An 18,020-nucleotide genomic window follows, 5' to 3' on the forward strand; every position below is an offset into this window, starting at 1 on the left:
TGATCTTGAAGTTGGGAAGGGGGAATTTAAGTATCAGGTTTGGAAGATACGGTAGGTTAGGAAACGAAAAACAATAAGTCATCGGCAGCCACTTTGAACACTTGATCTCGGATCGTAATTCCATTTATATCTAGGTGAGCACCAACCCTAAAGTCAGTATAAAAATCAAGGGGGACAGAAGGAAACCGCTGACGAGTGACGTTGAGAGCAGTCCCTGTTAAAGGAACACTGAATTAGGAATTTATATAAGGGCCCATTGATTGGAAGACCTCATAAGGTTATATAGCGGATAAACTTGGGGGTAATAGGGGTTCTCCGCTTTGGACAATCTCTATTTGTTAGGAGGGTCACTTGACAATGAGCTGATAAACTTTACCCCGTCTGAGATCCCCGCGATCAGCTGTGATCTGTGGAGAAAATTGGCAGTAAGGCTCCGGTCATATCAAGTTACAGCCCTGCCTTCAGCGTATGCGCCAGGAGAGCTGTTGGCATATGGTCCCAATTACCCGGCACATGTCCAGTGTGTGTCCCTCTGGCATACACTGTCGGCATATGTATTTTTTTGCTGTATAGAATAGCTTGGTAGGCTATTCTATACGGATGGATAAATGATATATAAAAAAATTGAGACGAATGCCGCTATATGCCTATACAATGAGACGTTGGGAAATCCTTTCAACATATACCTCTGACGTAGGGCTGTAACATAATGTGTACAGAGGCCTAGTGGTCAATTTCCCTGGTGAGCCAGCACGGGGGTAGTTAAAGAAGAACTCCAGAGATTATTTTTGCCTGTATAGTGCAGCAGACTATTTTTAAAGAATAATGTAGAGGCTCTTGTGTATACCTGTTTATGTGCCGTTTATGGGTTGACTGCCATCTTGGTTCCTTCTTCCCCTCTTTTATGGTTCCCCTTATGCAGTCTATATTTCCCATGATGCTTCTGACTTTGAAGAGGGGGCAGAATCTCCGCACACTGCACTTTCTCTGCCCTGAGTCCTCTCTAAATTCAGCAAATGATAGACCAGTGACATAGAAGTTCTGTACTCAGACTGAAGCTGCATCACATAGGATACACACACTGCAGTCTCTCGTTTCCTGCTTGTGATAGATAAGTGACTATAGAACATCTGTCCTCACACTGCAGAGTCTGTGTGTTCCTGTGTGATGCAGCTTCAGCCATTCTCGATCACTCAGTCACAAGTGAATGTTTGATTGCTTTGGAAATATTTCTCTGTTTTTACACAGGAGACAGTGAGGAGAAGCAGCTCATATAAATACAGTGGACTGCACACTGCACTCACAAATAATATAGACAGTTAGTGAGTCAGAGAGGGTTTTATAACTCTGTAACTAATGATTATATGGACTCACCTATTATATCACTGCAGTCCTGGCCTCTCAGGGCAGAAATAATCTCTTCAGCAGCACTATGTGCATGGGGGACATACAAAGGAGGTGGAGCTGGTTGGAGAGGGTTCTCAGTGCTGCCAGGGTTTTATATTGTGTTTTTTTGTGTAATGCAGAACAGGTCCGCCAGTGAGATGCTCTTTATAACCACTCTGGCCAAAAGATGAAGATCTGGAATAGAGGACTCCCCTCTATTAACCCCAAATCCCCTAATAGGGTGTATATGTAGGGCTGGGCAATAATAAAAAAAAAAAAACTAGCCTCAGTGCAATTAATCAACGTCATCTTGCGAATTTTGGTTTTATCAATTATTTTTTCCCGGTTTAAAAACTATGCATCTTCAGGACGCAGATACAGTTGAATCCAATGGTAGAGCAGGAGACCATAACTTCAGACCATTCACTGTAGTAATGTATCGCGGGATGCGAGGCAGTGACGTCATCGCGCCTGTCTGTGCCGAGCCACACAGACCAGAGGGATCTCCTCCACTCGTTGTTGGAACAGGCATTGGTGAGTATGTCGCTTATTTTTATCAGGCACTATTGGGGATGTGGGGGCAGTATATTGTGTAAAGGGCAGCTATAGGGGCATTATACTGCATGGAAGTCAGTTATGGGGGGCATTATACTTGGTGGAGGGCAGTTATGGGTGACCTGTGTAGTGAGCACTATGGGGGCATTATGCTGTGTGAAAGCACTATGGGGGCATTATACTGTGTGGAGGCACTATGGGGGCATTATGCTGTGTGGAGGGCAGTTATGGGTGACCTACTGTGTGGGGAGCACTATGGGGGCATTATGCTGTGTGGCGGGCAGTTATGGGTGGCATTATACTGTGTGGACAGCAGTTATGGGTGACATGCTGTGTGGGGAGCACTATGGGGGCATTATACTGTGTGAAGGGCAGTTATGGGGCAATATACTGTGGAGGGCAGTTATGGGGGTATTATATTGTGTGAGGGAAGTTATAGGGCATTATACTGCGTGGGGAGCACTGTGGGGCAATATACTGGTGTTGTGGCAGTGTCAGGGGCTATATTATATACAGTAGTATACAGCAGGCTCGGGGGATAAATATTAATTCAATGGCGCAGCACGTAAAAAAGGGTGTGGTCTAAATCATCGTTCATCTATCGTAATCGAGGTTACAAATTCAATTAATCGTGATTTTGATTTAGGTGATCATCGCCCGGCACTATGTATATGACCATGGGTTTTCTAAACTAGACAATCCCTTTAAGGGTTCGGAAGGACACAAACTTCCCTTTATTCTCTCGGCCCGAAATAAAATATGGTACTAAAAACGGACTCGATCACATCGGGTTATATTGACGGCCCACTGTAGGACACCAATGATGATCCATCTTGAGAACCAGACAAAAGAAACTGTGGAGTCTGTTGTATATATTTCCTACAATGTAGAAACCTTACTGTCACGGGTCACATACAAACAACATGAGACGATTTTTCCGTTTTGATTGGCGCTTACCTTTAACTTCAATGGACGTTCATAATCCGAATGCTGCGGCTGGAAGATCAGGGCTAGAGATTTGGTTCTGGAGTTATTTTAACGCCCAGTGTCTTACCTTAGGACCAGCAATCTGGATGTGTCCCACTTCAGGATGGTAATGATGAATTTAACCACTAGAGGGAGCAGCCTATTCCTCAGCCCACATTACCTAGGAACACACCAGATTAAAACGGCAAAAAAATTAAAATAACATTACAATCCCTGAATATTACTGTGAGCAAGACCCCGGGACTGCTTAAAATTAGAACGAAAAACATCTATTGTTTTTCATGATAAACAAGTGAGAGGAGTAGGGTCCACAGCAGCACAGAGTATTTCAGAAGAGTATGCTGATCATGATGCCAGTGTGGACAGGACTGCATGTGACGAAGTCCGTGTCTGAGGGGAAGAGAAACAAGTGATGGGTTACAGACTGATAGTGGAAGGAATAGATACTCCAGCAGCACAGAGCATTTCAGGAGGTGTGCTGATCTTATGGGGGCAGTGTCCACTCGTGATGATGTCAGCGCGGACAATGCTGCATCATGACTGGAGCAGATTGATGAAGGTAATGGAGACAAGTGAAGGTACACTAGCTAAGAGCAGGGTCCTCCTGCAGCACAGAGTGTTTCAGATGAGCAGTGTACTAATCCAGTGGGATGGCAGTGTACTGATCTGGTGGGGGGCAGTGATCTTTTCACTCGTGATGATGTTAGTGAGGACAGGCGGTAGTGTGAGGAGGGGAATGGAGACAAACAAAAATTCAGACTGATAAGGGAGAAGCAGTCCTCCTGCAGCACAGAGTATTTCAGAGGGGGTGACCACTCGTGATTACATTAGTGAGGACAGGGACAGTGTCATGGTGTAGACAAGAGGTTAAAAAAGTTCGATAACAAAAAGAACAGGTCCCCCAGTAGCACAAAGTATTTAAGGAAATTCGTGCCTCCCCGGCCCCCTTGTGGTTCTGTGAGGGGCCCTATACTCTGCTCCACATATCCGACACCAGACAAGTTTTTTTTTTTTGCTTTCAGAGAATAGTTTAATTTGGACAAATCACATTTTCTTGCCCCCTTTGGGGGTTTTCACATCTGCACACAAACGCTGACACACGTTACACACACGTCATGGCGCCCGCTCCGTGCGGACCGGAGAATAAGTTCTTTAATATAATCATAATATAATATATTACTCTGAATAATTAGGACAATCATATCACGATAGTAACCGCACAGCAAGCCGTAAAGCACGCACATTACAACAGCGTTACGGTCACACGAAGATCAGACCTGAAATGGACGGGAACACAGCGGGGGGTGGGGGAGGGGTGCAGCCATGGAGACAAAATTAGGAAGCATAGCTTTGATGGAATGGAGGGAGCTCATTTTTTGGGAAGGTCAACAGAATATTTTTTTTTGGGGGGGGGGGAGGGGGTCACAGGCAGGAAAACACCGTAACACACCACGTTTCAGAAGAACTGAGCGTCAGACGGAACCGGGAGGGATAGATACCGAGAGGGGCTGGGAGGAGAGCGCAGGAAGGAGCACACACAACAAGTACAAAACGAGCTCCGAGCGGCGGATCCCCCTGGGTGTGCGTTTGTATACACGTATGTACACCGAGGACTGGCACACCTTGTGCCCGCACCCACAGCCTTGCCAGAACACAGCCGTGAGAGCGCTCGCCCCCGTTTCATGAGTTCTCTTAGAATGTCCTACGGGCTGTAGCGTTGAAGGAGCGCTCGGCTCTGCTATTCCGTAGACGGTATTTCTAGAGTTCTCTCTTCCTCCCGTGATCTTATGATTGGTCTCCTCTCCATATCTACCTCTTCGTCGGCAGATTTTTTTGTTTTTCAAGGAGTTAAGCCGTGCAGACAAGTGAAGGGAGCGGGATAATACATAGAGCCGCGATGGGAGAGATGTGACGTGGGATAAATGGAGTCCCGAATGGATCCCTTCAGTCTGAGAAGAGACTGGCGAAGGACTTCCTCAGGTTGCGGATTGTTTCGGCTTTCACCTCGTCGTGACTAAGACTGGAACGCGGAGCTGGTGAGTCTGCAAGGGTGAAGGAGTTGGTGAGGGACTGGGACTTACTGGAGAACGATGTGAGGTGATGGGAGGAGATGGCGGTGGGAGATGGTGGAGCGGAGGGTTTTTACGGTCGGGAATGGTCATGTGTTGATAGTCAAATGGCGTCGGGAAGATAGAGGAGGACACGATACGGGGGGAGGGGATGCGTTACATTGTATCGGGAGGAGGAGGTAGAAGAAGGTGGAGAGGATGTTGAAGGAGGAGGAAAGAAAAATAATGATCAGTTAAAGTCATGCAATATTAGTCATTCACACTAAACTATCCACCAGTCTATACTGAGAGGGTGGACCATCCCCGGACCTACTGACCCCACCACAACCACGACTTGTCTAAGGGTCCCGAGTCACCAGCGCTGCCACCGAAACCCAACCGGGTCCAAGCTATGGTACATACAACCGAACAAACTCAATGACCAATCACAAGGTGACCCGATGCCTCCCTCACCTAAGCGGCATGCAACAAAAGGGATGCAATAGGAAGTATAGGAAGCGGAAACCTGTGTGGCCCACCCAGAACCTCGAGGGCTCTTACTTCAGCTGCGGCTGGGGTGGGGGCAGCTCTTGGCCCGGCTTCTGAGCCAATTGAGGCTTTTGGGGCCCACCGGGACGTGAACCCTGCCCAGGTCCTTGAGGGTTAGGCCTGGGCTGCTGGGTCATAGGTCGTTGTTGCGGCGGCTGTTGTGGTTGGGTGGGTTGCTGGGGCGGCTGTTGCTGGGGTCCGCCTGGAGATGACTGCCGTTGCTGCGGTGGCGGCTGCTGTCCTGGTTGGCGGATGCCGTGCTGTTGTTGATGGACGGGAGGCGGAGGCTTCTGCTGGGGTCCTGCAGGAACTGGCTGCTTTGGAGGTCCAGGTTGGCGAGGGGCTGGCGGGGGCTGGACGCCCATTGGCTTTGGACCTGCTGGAATAGGAGGAGCCTGCTGTTGGCGTTGGGGTGATTGTGGGCTTGGCTGCCTCTGGGGGGATTGAGATTGGCGGGGTGATGGCTGTTGTTGGGGCCTCATTTGCTGGGGCGGTGGCGGCTGCTGTTGCTGCTGCTGAGGAGGGATCATTTGTCGCTGTTGGGCCCCGGGGCTGGGCAGATTTGGTGGATGTTGTGATGGCTGAGGACCTAATCCTTGAAGCTGTTGTCCTTGAGGTGGAGGCCTCTGCTGGGAGGGAGGTGCTTGTCGTTGAGGAGCCTGGGCCGCTGGAGGACCCCCTATAACAAATAAGAGGCATTTCATATGGAGGTATCATGCAGCCGGGTACATGGCTCTACTTAGCATATGGGGAAAATTTAATTTATCCAACACGACCAACTCTGCTACATTAGGAATAGCTGCAAGGAGCATCTGTTTTGATAAATATTTCCCATAATGCTCCTTCCGCTATTGACCACATTGGATATGGAGGGGGAACTACCTTGTGGAGAGGGTCTCTGCTGCTGGACGGGGGTGCCGGACCGGGAGTGCACAGGTTGAGCCTGCAATAAAATAAAAAGGTTCAGCAAAAGGAACAACAAGCTGACGGTGGGCGGAGCTAAGCTGCTGTCTGTTTCCAAGGGCAACCAGCACATTTTGGCCAGCAGCTATGTATACAAAGGGATGTAACTCAAAATCTGTACAGGATAAGGAAAGCAAAGTGGCTGCAAAACCTCTAGAGGAGATACCCTGAAAGCTTTCCATACACCTTAAAGAGGCTCTGTCACCAGATTTTGCAGCCCCTATCTGCTATTGCAGCAGATCGGCGCTGCAATGTAGATTACAGTAACGTTTTTATTTTTAAAAAACGAGCATTTTTGGCCAAGTTATGACCATTTTTGTATTTATGCAAATGAGGCTTACAAAAGTCCAAGTGGGTGTGTTTAAAAGTAAAAGTACAACTGGGCGTGTATTATGTGCGTACATCGGGGCGTGTTTACTACTTTTACTAGCTGGGCGTTCTGATGAGAAGTATCATCCACTTCTCTTCAGAACGCCCAGCTTCTGGCAGTGCAGATCTGTGACGTCACTCACAGGTCCTGCATCGTGTCGGCCACATCGGCACCAGAGGCTACAGTTGATTCTGCAGCAGCATCAGCATTTGCAGGTAAGTAGCTACATGGACTTACCTGCAAACGCCGATGCTGCTGCAGAATCAACTGTAGCCTCTGGTGCCGATGTGTCCCCGCTCGTCTGACACGATGCAGGACTTGTGAGTGACGTCACAGCGTGATCTCTGGAGAACACGGCTGTGTCTGCACTGCCAGAAGCTGGGCGTTGTGTAGAGAAGTGGATGATACTTCTCATCAGAACGCCCAGCTAGTAAAAGTAGTAAAAACGCCCCGATGTACGCACATAATACACGCCCACTTGGACTTTTACTTTAAACACGCCCACTTGGACTTTTGCAAGCCTCATTTGCATAAATATGAAAATGGTCATAACTTGGCCAAAAATGCTCGTTTTTTAAAAATAAAAACGTTACTGTAATCTACATTGCAGCGCCGATCTGCTGCAATAGCAGATAGGGGTTGCAAAATCTGGTGACAGAGCCTCTTTAAACAACAGGTCTGGCATTGCTGAATGGACGGCTGGTGGGGCGCTGGAGAGCTCAAATCCCTAAATATAATTGGAGGACACTTTGCTTATTGCTGCACCAGATTTTCAGTAACGGAAATCTCAGAGCCAGCCCATTAATTTGGAAATCAATGGTGGCCCAAGATCCCAGACTTCACCAATGACATCTCCTCACATGTATCCGTGACATATCAGAAGCTCATTTTTTATGGTCTTTCCCCTTTAAAACGTCATCAGTTGCTCCTCACTTGCTCCTTAGCAACGGACTACAACCAGCTAGGGAGTCCATGGCGATTTCTAATCTGTTGCAGAGGAGAATCTGAAAAGACGATGGATTCAAGACTGAACCGTAATGAGTTATGACCCTTTGGTCACCTGCGGTCTTACCTGGGGGGGCTGCGGCGCATGCATGGAGCGGCTCGGGGAGGAGCTGCACTGCAGGGTCTGGGCCATCTTACTGACAACCAGGTCGGCTATCAGATGCCGGTCCTCTTCCTGCTGGTCACCAATCAAAGGCATAGAGCAGCCAACGACCTGATGGAAAGAGGAGGAAAGTCAGGTAACAAGACGTTCACAGCGTTCTGGTCTGCATCATGTGATAGCTTATAGACTAGGGGTGGGGAACATCTGGCCCGCGGGATCATTTGGTCCCGCCCGACCTCGCTCAGACCGCCGCGTCTTTCGCTACTTGGCTCCGTCAGCGGCAGGTTGGTATGTGTCGGCCCAAGAGTGGATCAGAGCGGTCACCTGACCTGAGTCAGTGACGTGAGATCATATGACCAGACTGGTCCACTCCCGGGCCGGCACAGTCCAGTCATCTGACCTCAGGTCAGTCACGTGGTCAGGTGACTGGACTGGTCCGCTCCTGTGACAGCACGCCCCAACCTCACTCTGACCACCGTGTCATTCCCTCCTTGGCTCCGTCCGCGCCCCCTACTTAAAGTGAGGTCCAGGTGACAAAGGTTTTTTTTTTCCATAAAGGACATTTATGGGAAAAAACTGTCCGATAGATGCAGCTCCCACCTCTGGGACCCGCACCCATCCCTAGCAGGGCCCCCTTTTTCCTCTTTGTGTTGTGGCTGAAGCTTGTGATTTCCGACCATAAAGAAGGAAGCTGCGGAACTCGCTGCGCTGTTTCCGTAAGTCCCATAGATCTGAATAGTGTTCAGAAACAGGGTGACTCGCATGCTGCGCCGCTCCCGTAACCGCCATTCACTACTACGCGAGTTACGGAAACTGCGCAGCTCAGGAAACTCTGCTGTCGCCTTCTTCATGGCCAGAAATCAGCAGGAACACAGAGCGGTAGAATGGGGCTTAGGGGCCCCCGTTCTAGAGATAGGTGCGGGTCCCAGAGGTGGGACCCGCATCTATCTGACATTTATGACGTATCCTGCGGGTTTGTCATAAATGCCCCTCGTGGGAAAACCCTTTTAAGTAAGTCGGGAACAACTTACTGCCGCGAGTTATTTTCAAAACTTACCAAAGAGACGACTGCGCTCCAGACTGACGCGTCATCATCATCAATACCGGCGAACATCGCCCGCCGCACCACAGAGAAGCAGCTCCCGCCATCACATTAGGGGGCGGTAATTAAATGTTTGACCAAATATAGCAGGCGAATTTTTAAGTTGATCATTTAGTATGGCCCAGGAATGATGATATAAATATCCAAATGGCCCTTGGTAGAAAAAAAGGTTCCCCACCCCCGTTATAGACAACGACCACCATGAACCAGCGCGTGTGCGGGGGAGGAGATGCAGAGGAGTCGCACTGTCCTGTCCCGGCAGAGCCCTCACCTCTATGATATGGTCCTTGCCGTCTTTCCCGTGCAGGGCTTCCACAGCGCACATGTCCAGACCCCCAAATATTTCCGAGCAAGCGTCCACCCAGAGCTTGTACCTGCAAGACACGCGGCCGTATGTTGGTTTAATTTCCTACAGTGGGAACCTTTAACCCTATCCGAGCCAGAACTCAGCAAAAACACCCAAATATCTGCACGGGCCTTAATGTTAGATCTCATCGTTACCTGTTAGACCAGTGGGTGTATGAATAACATATTACCCAGCTTCTCCACTGTTTATGAAAGCAGCCAGTAGGGGGCAGCAAAACACAAAGTCCTCACTGGATTTCCACGTTTTATGGAAGACTGATTGATGGTCTGACTCCAGACGTCCAGTACTCTGGAAAATTCAGCTGTGCCAGACTACGGGAAATTTGTTGTCATTATGGACATCTTTTGAGAGTCTAGGGGAATTTGGAGCTGATAAATGGCCGAGAGATCGGCAAGAAGTTCATGGCAACTACAGCTTTAATTATGGTTTGAGCCCTGAGAAACCTCTGTGCCCCTTCTCTGAGCCCTGAGAAACCTCTGTGCCCCTTCTCTGAGCCCTGAGAAACCTCCGTGCCCCTTTTCTGAGCCCTGAGAAACCACCGTGCCCCTTCTCTGAGCCCTGAGAAACCTCCGTGCCCCTTTTCTGAGCCGAGAAACCTCCGTGCCCCTTCTCTGAGCCCTGAGAAACCTCCATGCCCCTTCTCTGAGCCCTGAGAAACCTCCGTGCCCCTTCTCTGAGCCCTGAGAAACCTCCGTGCCCCTTCTCTGAGCCCTGAGAAACCTCCGTGCTCCTTCTCTGAGCCCTGAGAAACCACCGTGCCCCTTCTCTGAGCCCTGAGAAACCTCCGTGCCCCTTTTCTGAGCCCTGAGAAACCTCCGTGCCCCTTCTCTGAGCCCTGAGAAACCTCCGTGCCCCTTCTCTGAGCCCTGAGAAACCTCTGTGCCCCTTCTCTGAGCCCTGAGAAACCTCCGTGCCCCTTCTCTGAGCCCTGAGAAACCTCCGTACCCCTTCTCTGAGCCCTGAGAAACCTCCGTGCTCCTTCTCTGAGCCCTGAGAAACCTCCGTGCCCCTTCTCTGAGCCCTGAGAAACCTCCGTGCTCCTTCTCTGAGCCCTGAGAAACCACCGTGCCCCTTCTCTGAGCCCTGAGAAACCTCCGTGCCCCTTTTCTGAGCCCTGAGAAACCTCCGTGCCCCTTCTCTGAGCCCTGAGAAACCTCCGTGCCCCTTCTCTGAGCCCTGAGAAACCTCTGTGCCCCTTCTCTGAGCCCTGAGAAACCTCCGTGCCCCTTCTCTGAGCCCTGAGAAACCTCCGTACCCCTTCTCTGAGCCCTGAGAAACCTCCGTGCTCCTTCTCTGAGCCCTGAGAAACCTCCGTGCCCCTTCTCTGAGCCCTGAGAAACCTCCGTGCTCCTTCTCTGAGCCCTGAGAAACCTGTGCTCCTTCTCTGAGCCCTGAGAAACCTCCGTGCCCCTTCTCTGAGCCCTGAGAAACCTCCGTGCCCCTTCTCTGCCCTCTGTTCAGTCTACAGCGGATACGTGTTCCCTGAAAAACCCTATTGCAAGGACTTTTGTTGTTAGGCAATGTATCCATAGCAACCAGACTGTCAGACATGACTCAGCTATTGAGAGCTGGAATATCCCTGTGCTGAGAAAACGGCTGTATTAATCAGATTTTTCTAAAAATAAATATAGGAGAATCCCTTTATATTGTCTCATGAAGGTTATGACTATGGATTGGCCACCAACGTCAGATCAGTGGGGTCCTGACCGCTGTGACCCCTGCCGATTGCTAAAACAAAGCAGCAGCACAAAGCGGAGACTAAGTGCCACGGTGACTCCATTCTAGTGGTTGACAGAGGTCCCATCGTGCAACCCCTAAATCTGAATGAATAAAGCTCACCCCGCATTGTGAGGCAGGGGTAACATACCAGCCCCTGTCCTCCAGCTATCAGGGTGATCACACAAGTACACTCTACCTGTCCGACACCGCGATCTGCTCCAGCATGGCCGACCCCGTGTTGGTTTTCCAGTTGCCAGAAATGGATGTTCTCCTGAAATGTACAGAATACATAGACAGTCAGCACCTTCTCATTGCTAGACACAGACAGCTGGCATGTAAAGGGAAGTGTGTGTAGTAGCCACAGTGCACATGGAGCAGCCGGTCTTTCTCATTACTTAGCCTCCACCATGCCTGCTGCCCTCCCTCTATACACATCTATAGATAGTCCATATATATGCTATCACACACCTTCATAGTGACTGGATTAGAATGTTATCAATGTTGCAGTACCACTTTTCGCCACTGCCTTGGTCACAAAATGTCCATAGACACCAATGCAATAGCGCCCCCAGCTTAAATAAACCCGGCACAACTATTATAAAAGCCTGCTGATGATTATTAGTGGGCTGGTGGGATTTGTAGCGTCCATAGTGCAGCTTGTGAGCGGTGATTCATTGTGTGTGTATGATGGAAGCAGTCATTGTGAAATATTACGTATATTGCATCATTCTGCACTTGCTGGCACCCTGCCATCTAGTGGCCATCACCTGCATGACAGGGTTATGACCCTACTTTCTCAGTAAAAATCGACTTTAAACCCAATAACCCTTCATTATTCATGCCCCCGGCCTTATGTCAGGTCACTTATTCCTGCCTCATGTCTAAACTGCAGCTATTATAATAGAGTTGTCTCCCCCCGGGCTGTCTGCCACGTTCTGTTGTAATGAATGACTCAGGGCTGAGTAGTAGTAGGGATGGAGGTTGTAAAACCTGCCTGCCCCTTATTGCAAGTGCAAAGATAGTTGTCTGAAGTTACAAACGCTGGGTTATATCTGTCCAGTAATCCAGAAAATAGGAGACTCCGGGACCCGCCTGGTCCACCTAGTGGCGGATTACTGGAATTTCACGCCGGTCAAGTACTGATGAGACCAACAGCTGTCTCACACTTAGTGGTCCTATACTGAAATCTAGGACCAGAGCCATAGGTATAGGGGGCGCACAGGTAAAAGTCTCACCCAGGCCTAAGCCTCACATCCACAACGAAACTGCATTTTTTTTCCATGTGACAAAAGAGCTTTCATTTGTCTTTTTTTTTTTTTACTAAACAGATTTATTAGATATTTCGTTTTTATATTATATTATATATTTTTCACTGCATTATACGCTATAGAAGCCCCAGTTACAGGGGACACGGCCCGGGACACTTAGGGCTGTGCTGGGTCTAACGTGATCATGTGACCAATCTCTCAGCGATCGCCGGGATTAATGGAGGCGGTGCTGCCGTCTCCACTGTATACGCTGTGCTCATGTGATTGTTGTGTATGTAATATACATTTCTGCTGTGGGTGGCACCTGACCCAAGACGGAAAGATCTTCTGTGCAATAAAGGCCAAATAAAGACCGCCGTAAAAAGGTGTAGTAATGGTCATTAACGGGTTAAAGGAGCCACCAAACCTAAAGTCCGGAGTATATAATAGCACTGGAGCATTATACCAGGGGCTGCTGATATCAGTCACACATATGGAGGTGATCGGGGGAGGCAGGGAGCTTTCTGGACTTCCCGTCGCCTGAAATCAAGGGGTACAAGCAGCTGTAATGCTGACCCTGGAGAGAAGGAGCTCAGGCATGTTGGGTGAGAACTCGAAGAATGGAAAGGAGATGGGGGCAAACAAGCACCAAGTCCTCCTGGCTGATACAAAATTGCGTTCAACTTAATAGCAAATGGAAATCGGATAGATTGCAGGTGTAACGTCCCTTTAAGAATTAAAGAACAATCCCCCCTTTTTTATAAACAGGTTTCATCACTCCGGCTCTCAACCTCTTCTTGATTGGTCCACCGGTTGCAAACCTGAGATTCAAGTGTTTGGTCATTTGTACTGTGCATTGGTTTTGGGACGCGGACTCTGGATCGCGGCCTCCCCCGGTAGCGGACGCTCTGCTGTCAGGTACGGTCTGTTAGTCATGACCGGATGATTTTGCATTCTTGTGAATGTGGGATGTTTTAGGAATGTCAGGGGAGATCTGTCTTTCCGGGAATTTTCCTCTTCTCAGACATCTGATGGTAATAACATCCCTCAGTGTCCTGATCTATGGATGTGAAGTAATATGGCAGCTGCCTATAGAGGGAAAAACCCAGTAACAACTTCCTAATCTTTCCCATCCCGACATCATTAGATCCTCCGCGTGTTACGTTCCCACAGATCTGTCATCATAAAGGGCTGAGCAGGATCGAGGTGTTTCGAAGACTCGTGCCAGATCATGTCAGAGAGAAGGGAGAGGCAAATATCATCATGTACAGAACCAGAAAAACCCGCATGGCAGACAGGGAGGGAGAGAGACCCGGAACCAGTGTGACGGAGACCGAGACACCGGCACTGGGATATTATTAGCGAGAGGTAAACTGAGAAAACTATTTATAGCTTCATACCAAGAAAAACCTATAAAAAATAATAAACTGCACAAGAGCCCCAGTCATCACCCCTGCGGGAGACCAAGACCAAATGTATAGGAGACGTCCACGGCATCAGACGCGGCGCAAATTTCTATCCAGGACCAGAGCCGTAAAATGCGAGATCAGTAGTAATCCCTTATATTCCCCAGCCCAAGTGTAAAGTCATCATCCTGTTCCCCAAGTGTCAGTGTATCATTATCCTGTCCCCCAAGTGTCAGTGTGTCATTATCCTGTACCCCAAGTGTCAGTGTATTATTATCCTGTCCCCCAAGTGTCAATGTATCATTATCCTGTCCCCCAAGTGTCAATGTATCATTATCCTGTCCCCCAAGTGTCAATGTGTCATTATCCTGTACCCCAAGTGTCAGTGTGTCATTATCCTGTACCCCAAGTGTCAGTGTGTCATTATCCTGTACCCCAAGTGTCAGTGTCATTATCCTGTCCCCCAAGTGTCGGTGTGTCATTATCCTGTCCCCCAAGTGCCAGTGTGTCATTATCCTGTCCCCCAAGTGTCAGTGTGTCATTATCCTGTGCCCCAAGTGTCAGTGTATCATTATCCTGTACCCCAAGTGTCAGTGTGTCATTATCCTGTACCCCAACTGTCAGTGTGTCATTATCCTGTCCCCCAAGTGTCAGTGTGTCATTATCCTGTCCCCCAAGTGTCAGTGTATCATTATCCTGTCCCCCAAGTGCCAGTGTGTCATTATCCTGTACCCCAAGTGTCAGTGTGTCCTTATCCTGTACCCCAAGTGTCAGTGTATCATTATCCTGTCCCCCAAGTGTCAGTGTATCATTATCCTGTCCCCCAAGTGTCAGTGTATTATTGTCCTGTTCCCCAAGTGTCATTATCATTATCCTGTACCCCAAGTGTCAGTGTGTCCTTATCCTGTACCCCAAGTGTCAGTGTCATTATCCTGTCCCCCAAGTGTCAGTGTGTCATTATCCTGTACCCCAACTGTCAGTGTGTCATTATCCTGTCCGCCAAGTGTCAGTGTCATTATCCTGTCCCCCAAGTGTCAGTGTGTCATTATCCTGTACCCCAAGTGTCATTGTCATTATCCTGTCCCCCAAGTGTCAATGTGTCATTATCCTGTCCCCCAAGTGTCAGTGTGTCATTATCCTGTCCCCCAAGTGTCAGTGTGTCATTATCCTGTACCCCAACTGTCAGTGTGTCATTATCCTGTCCCAAGTGTCAGTGTCATTATCCTGTACCCCAAGTGTAAGTGTGTCTTCGTTGTGGGGCTCCATGTCTCTGTTCAGGGGTCCCAACTGTCAGTATGTCATCGTCAGGTACCCCTAATGACCCATATAGAAGACGACGACTAAGTAGACTCTGAAATATGATTTGTCATCAGATATTGGGATAGGATTTGCCGGGAGATGAAGCACTAATAAGACCCTCACAGCGTTAGGATGAGTATTAATACAGGATTAGTATATATTTGGGGACGTAGCTATACAGGTACAGAGGTAGCAGTTGCATCCAAAGGCCCCTCTGTCACATAGGAAGGCAATAGTATTAACACCGTATGGTAGGTGGGGGTCTTACTCCAGATTTTGCAATGGGGCCGAGGAGTTATGTACAGGACGGTGAACACTTACATATAGGCTTTGTAATTGTTGCCGATTTTCTGGATGCGGACGTCATACTTGGCATCGATGAATGGTTCAGAAGTGGCGTAGGTTTTCGTTAGGGCAACCACGCTGGCGATGTCCTGGAAGTCATACTGGTTGTCCACCTTCACCTGGAAATAGGGAATGAGCCTTTAAACAGACAGTCCCGGGACTAAACCTAAGAGGAGCAGAGACAGCAGACAATGCAGCGACCACCGGACTACGCGTCATCAACAATGGCGTCCGGACACCTGTTCTCACCATCTGCAGAGCGGGGATGTGTTCTTGGGTAAAGGCAACCAAGACTTTCCCCATAGAGAGCAATAATAAATCACCAGACTACTCCCCCCATTATTTTGCGCTGTTCCTGATTAGCTTTAAAGGGGTTTTTCCTAATTAGACAGGACATATCGGCCCCTTCATTGGTGGTGATCCCAATGGTTGGACCTCCACCGATCAGACACCAGTGACACATCTAATTGTTACCTATCCACTGGATAGGTCATCAGTATATGACCTGTGGGGTCTGACACCCGGACCCCACACCGATCAGCAGGTCCAGAGGCTGACTATTTTCTTAAAGTTTCCTTATAGCGGCCGGAGCATCATCTTACTGACAGAGCTCCAAATCCTCTGTGTAGCCGAAAAGATAGAATAGTACAATATTTTGTCTGCCTGAAGTGGCCACTAGAGGGAGCATCTGAGCGTACTGCATACATAAACTCAATAATAAGACAAATTCCCCTTATCCCCCTGCTGTCCATCAGTACATCTATGTGAACGGCGTCTATAGTGAAGTATTTCAACAAGCGACCTGGAATCTTATGGACACAGCATATTTTGGAAAGTGACGAAATGACCAGTTTTGGTGAGAGACATATACATATATTATGGCAGCGGATTGGCCGTGGAGAATGGACCCGTTTTGGTCCTAGTCATCGACGGAGAAGTGGTTACAGAGGTATGGGTCACTCTTCATTGAAATAAACATTTTTTAAAGGGGTATTGCCCTCTTATAAAGTGATATATCGCTAAGATGTGTCATCCTCTCTGGGATCCCCACCAAGCCTAAAAATGAAGGGGGTAAAGATTTGATTTAGCGCTGTTTCCCCTTCACTGTTTTTTCCTGCAGAGCGGCGCCCAGACTACCCGAAACTGCAGCACCATCCTATACAAGTGAATGGGGTCATGCTGCAGTACCCTGCTTAGCCAGATGGCCGGGGGCGACGCTGTGCAGGGAAAACTTAGACGTGGACGCAGCGTTAAATCAAAGCTGCACCCCCTTCCTTCTCATTGGTCACCGGCATTACTACGCTTTATATGGAGTACAGATGAATGAAAGGATAAAGGGCAGTCGTCAAAAGATTAAAAGTTACCCCCTAACCACAGGATAGGTGATGACATGCAGATCGGTGGGGGTCCGAACACTAGGACCACCACTGATCACGAGGGTCCCTCAGTTCCTTCGGAGGAACGAGACCCCCCCATTCTTGTGATCGGTAGGGGCCCCAGCGGTCGGACCCCCACCGATCAGCATGTTATCACCTATCCTGTGGTTAAGAGAGAACTTCTAATCTCGAGACAACCCCTTTAAATGCATGAAGAGGAAGGTGGTGACCTGTGGGTGACATCTCCAGGGTCACACGTGCACAGGAAGGACGTCAAATTGTGTAATGTACAGCCGCCCGGTGACCTGTGCATCCATCTGCACTAGGGTTGACCTGCCGACCTTTACTCACCTTCCCCATACCGGAATGAGCGTGGCCCATCTTGATCACCACCGGGAACTTGGAGGCGGTCAGCTGTAAGAGAAAAGACAAGTGACGCAAGTCATTCCTATAGGGGTTCACCATCACTCGTTCTATAGGTATCTGATCACTTTAAAGGCGATGCTAATCTCTAGTTGTGTAGCTGTATTCAAACTATTGCTTTCTGTTATCAGCCAGCGGGGAGGCGGCCTGCAGTGTTCCTGGTGTTTACACTCGTGTCTTATTGAAGTGGGGGATACGACTGCTGTGGTTGGCAGGAAATAGTTTCCTGTTGTAGCGAGATGAGGCTCGCCATCAGGTAGCTGTTTTACGGCAGTCTGTGTTTACTGCGCCATAGGCGAAAAACAGCTTGCCAAAAAGAGTGCCGATCTTCCGGGCTCTCGCTCATAAAGGGTAGAAGTATGTTAGGGAATGGCGGTATATAGAATTCTCTGGTACCGATAGATCTATACCAACCTCAACACTGGCACAGATGCCAACGTATCTACAGAGAGAGCTGATGTATAACAATTACAATGAGGAGAATGAATGACGTCTCCACGTAGACTTCCCAGCACTGGGGGACGGACCGCTCAGCATGTGCGTGGGACCCTCTATCTGTCCTGGACGACCGGGAATGTTTTTTTAGTTTGGGAGTCTGGTTACGCCACAGGACAAAAGAACGAGATCACCCAGACTTACAATCAACAATGTGACGTCGTCTCCCCCCCTCGCTCACGTCTCCTAATCTGCGCCCGGAACGAGGGGTGAGAGAGTTTAATGTAAGCTGGCACGAGAGAAAGCAAAAGTGTGGAAAGACAGGAAGGCAGAGG

General features: G+C 48.9%; 1 protein-coding gene across 4 annotated transcripts in view; it reads right to left on the reverse strand.

Moving 5' to 3' along the window:
- Window positions 1–4,287: 4,287 nt before the first annotated feature.
- The window catches only part of SYN1 (synapsin I), a 57,934-nt gene continuing 44,201 nt past the window's right edge, over window positions 4,288–18,020 (reverse strand). Inside the window, exons 6-13 of one of the 4 annotated variants that reach the window (XM_075849048.1) lie at window positions 17,179–17,241; window positions 15,428–15,570; window positions 11,351–11,425; window positions 9,340–9,442; window positions 7,931–8,077; window positions 6,408–6,468; window positions 5,538–6,204; window positions 4,288–4,970 (exon numbers count right to left, since the gene is read on the reverse strand). In XM_075849048.1, the coding sequence (XP_075705163.1) occupies window positions 4,943–4,970; window positions 5,538–6,204; window positions 6,408–6,468; window positions 7,931–8,077; window positions 9,340–9,442; window positions 11,351–11,425; window positions 15,428–15,570; window positions 17,179–17,241 (1,287 nt within the window). In that variant the 3' untranslated portion in view covers window positions 4,288–4,942. Of the gene's footprint in view, window positions 5,009–5,502; window positions 6,205–6,407; window positions 6,469–7,930; window positions 8,078–9,339; window positions 9,443–11,350; window positions 11,426–15,427; window positions 15,571–17,178; window positions 17,242–18,020 lie in introns of all 4 variants that reach the window. The other 3 variants (XM_075849047.1, XM_075849050.1, XM_075849049.1) reach the window with 3 other exon arrangements.

The sequence above is a fragment of the Rhinoderma darwinii genome, unplaced genomic scaffold, assembly GCF_050947455.1.
Source record: "Rhinoderma darwinii isolate aRhiDar2 unplaced genomic scaffold, aRhiDar2.hap1 Scaffold_648, whole genome shotgun sequence".
Taxonomy (NCBI): domain Eukaryota; kingdom Metazoa; phylum Chordata; class Amphibia; order Anura; family Rhinodermatidae; genus Rhinoderma; species Rhinoderma darwinii.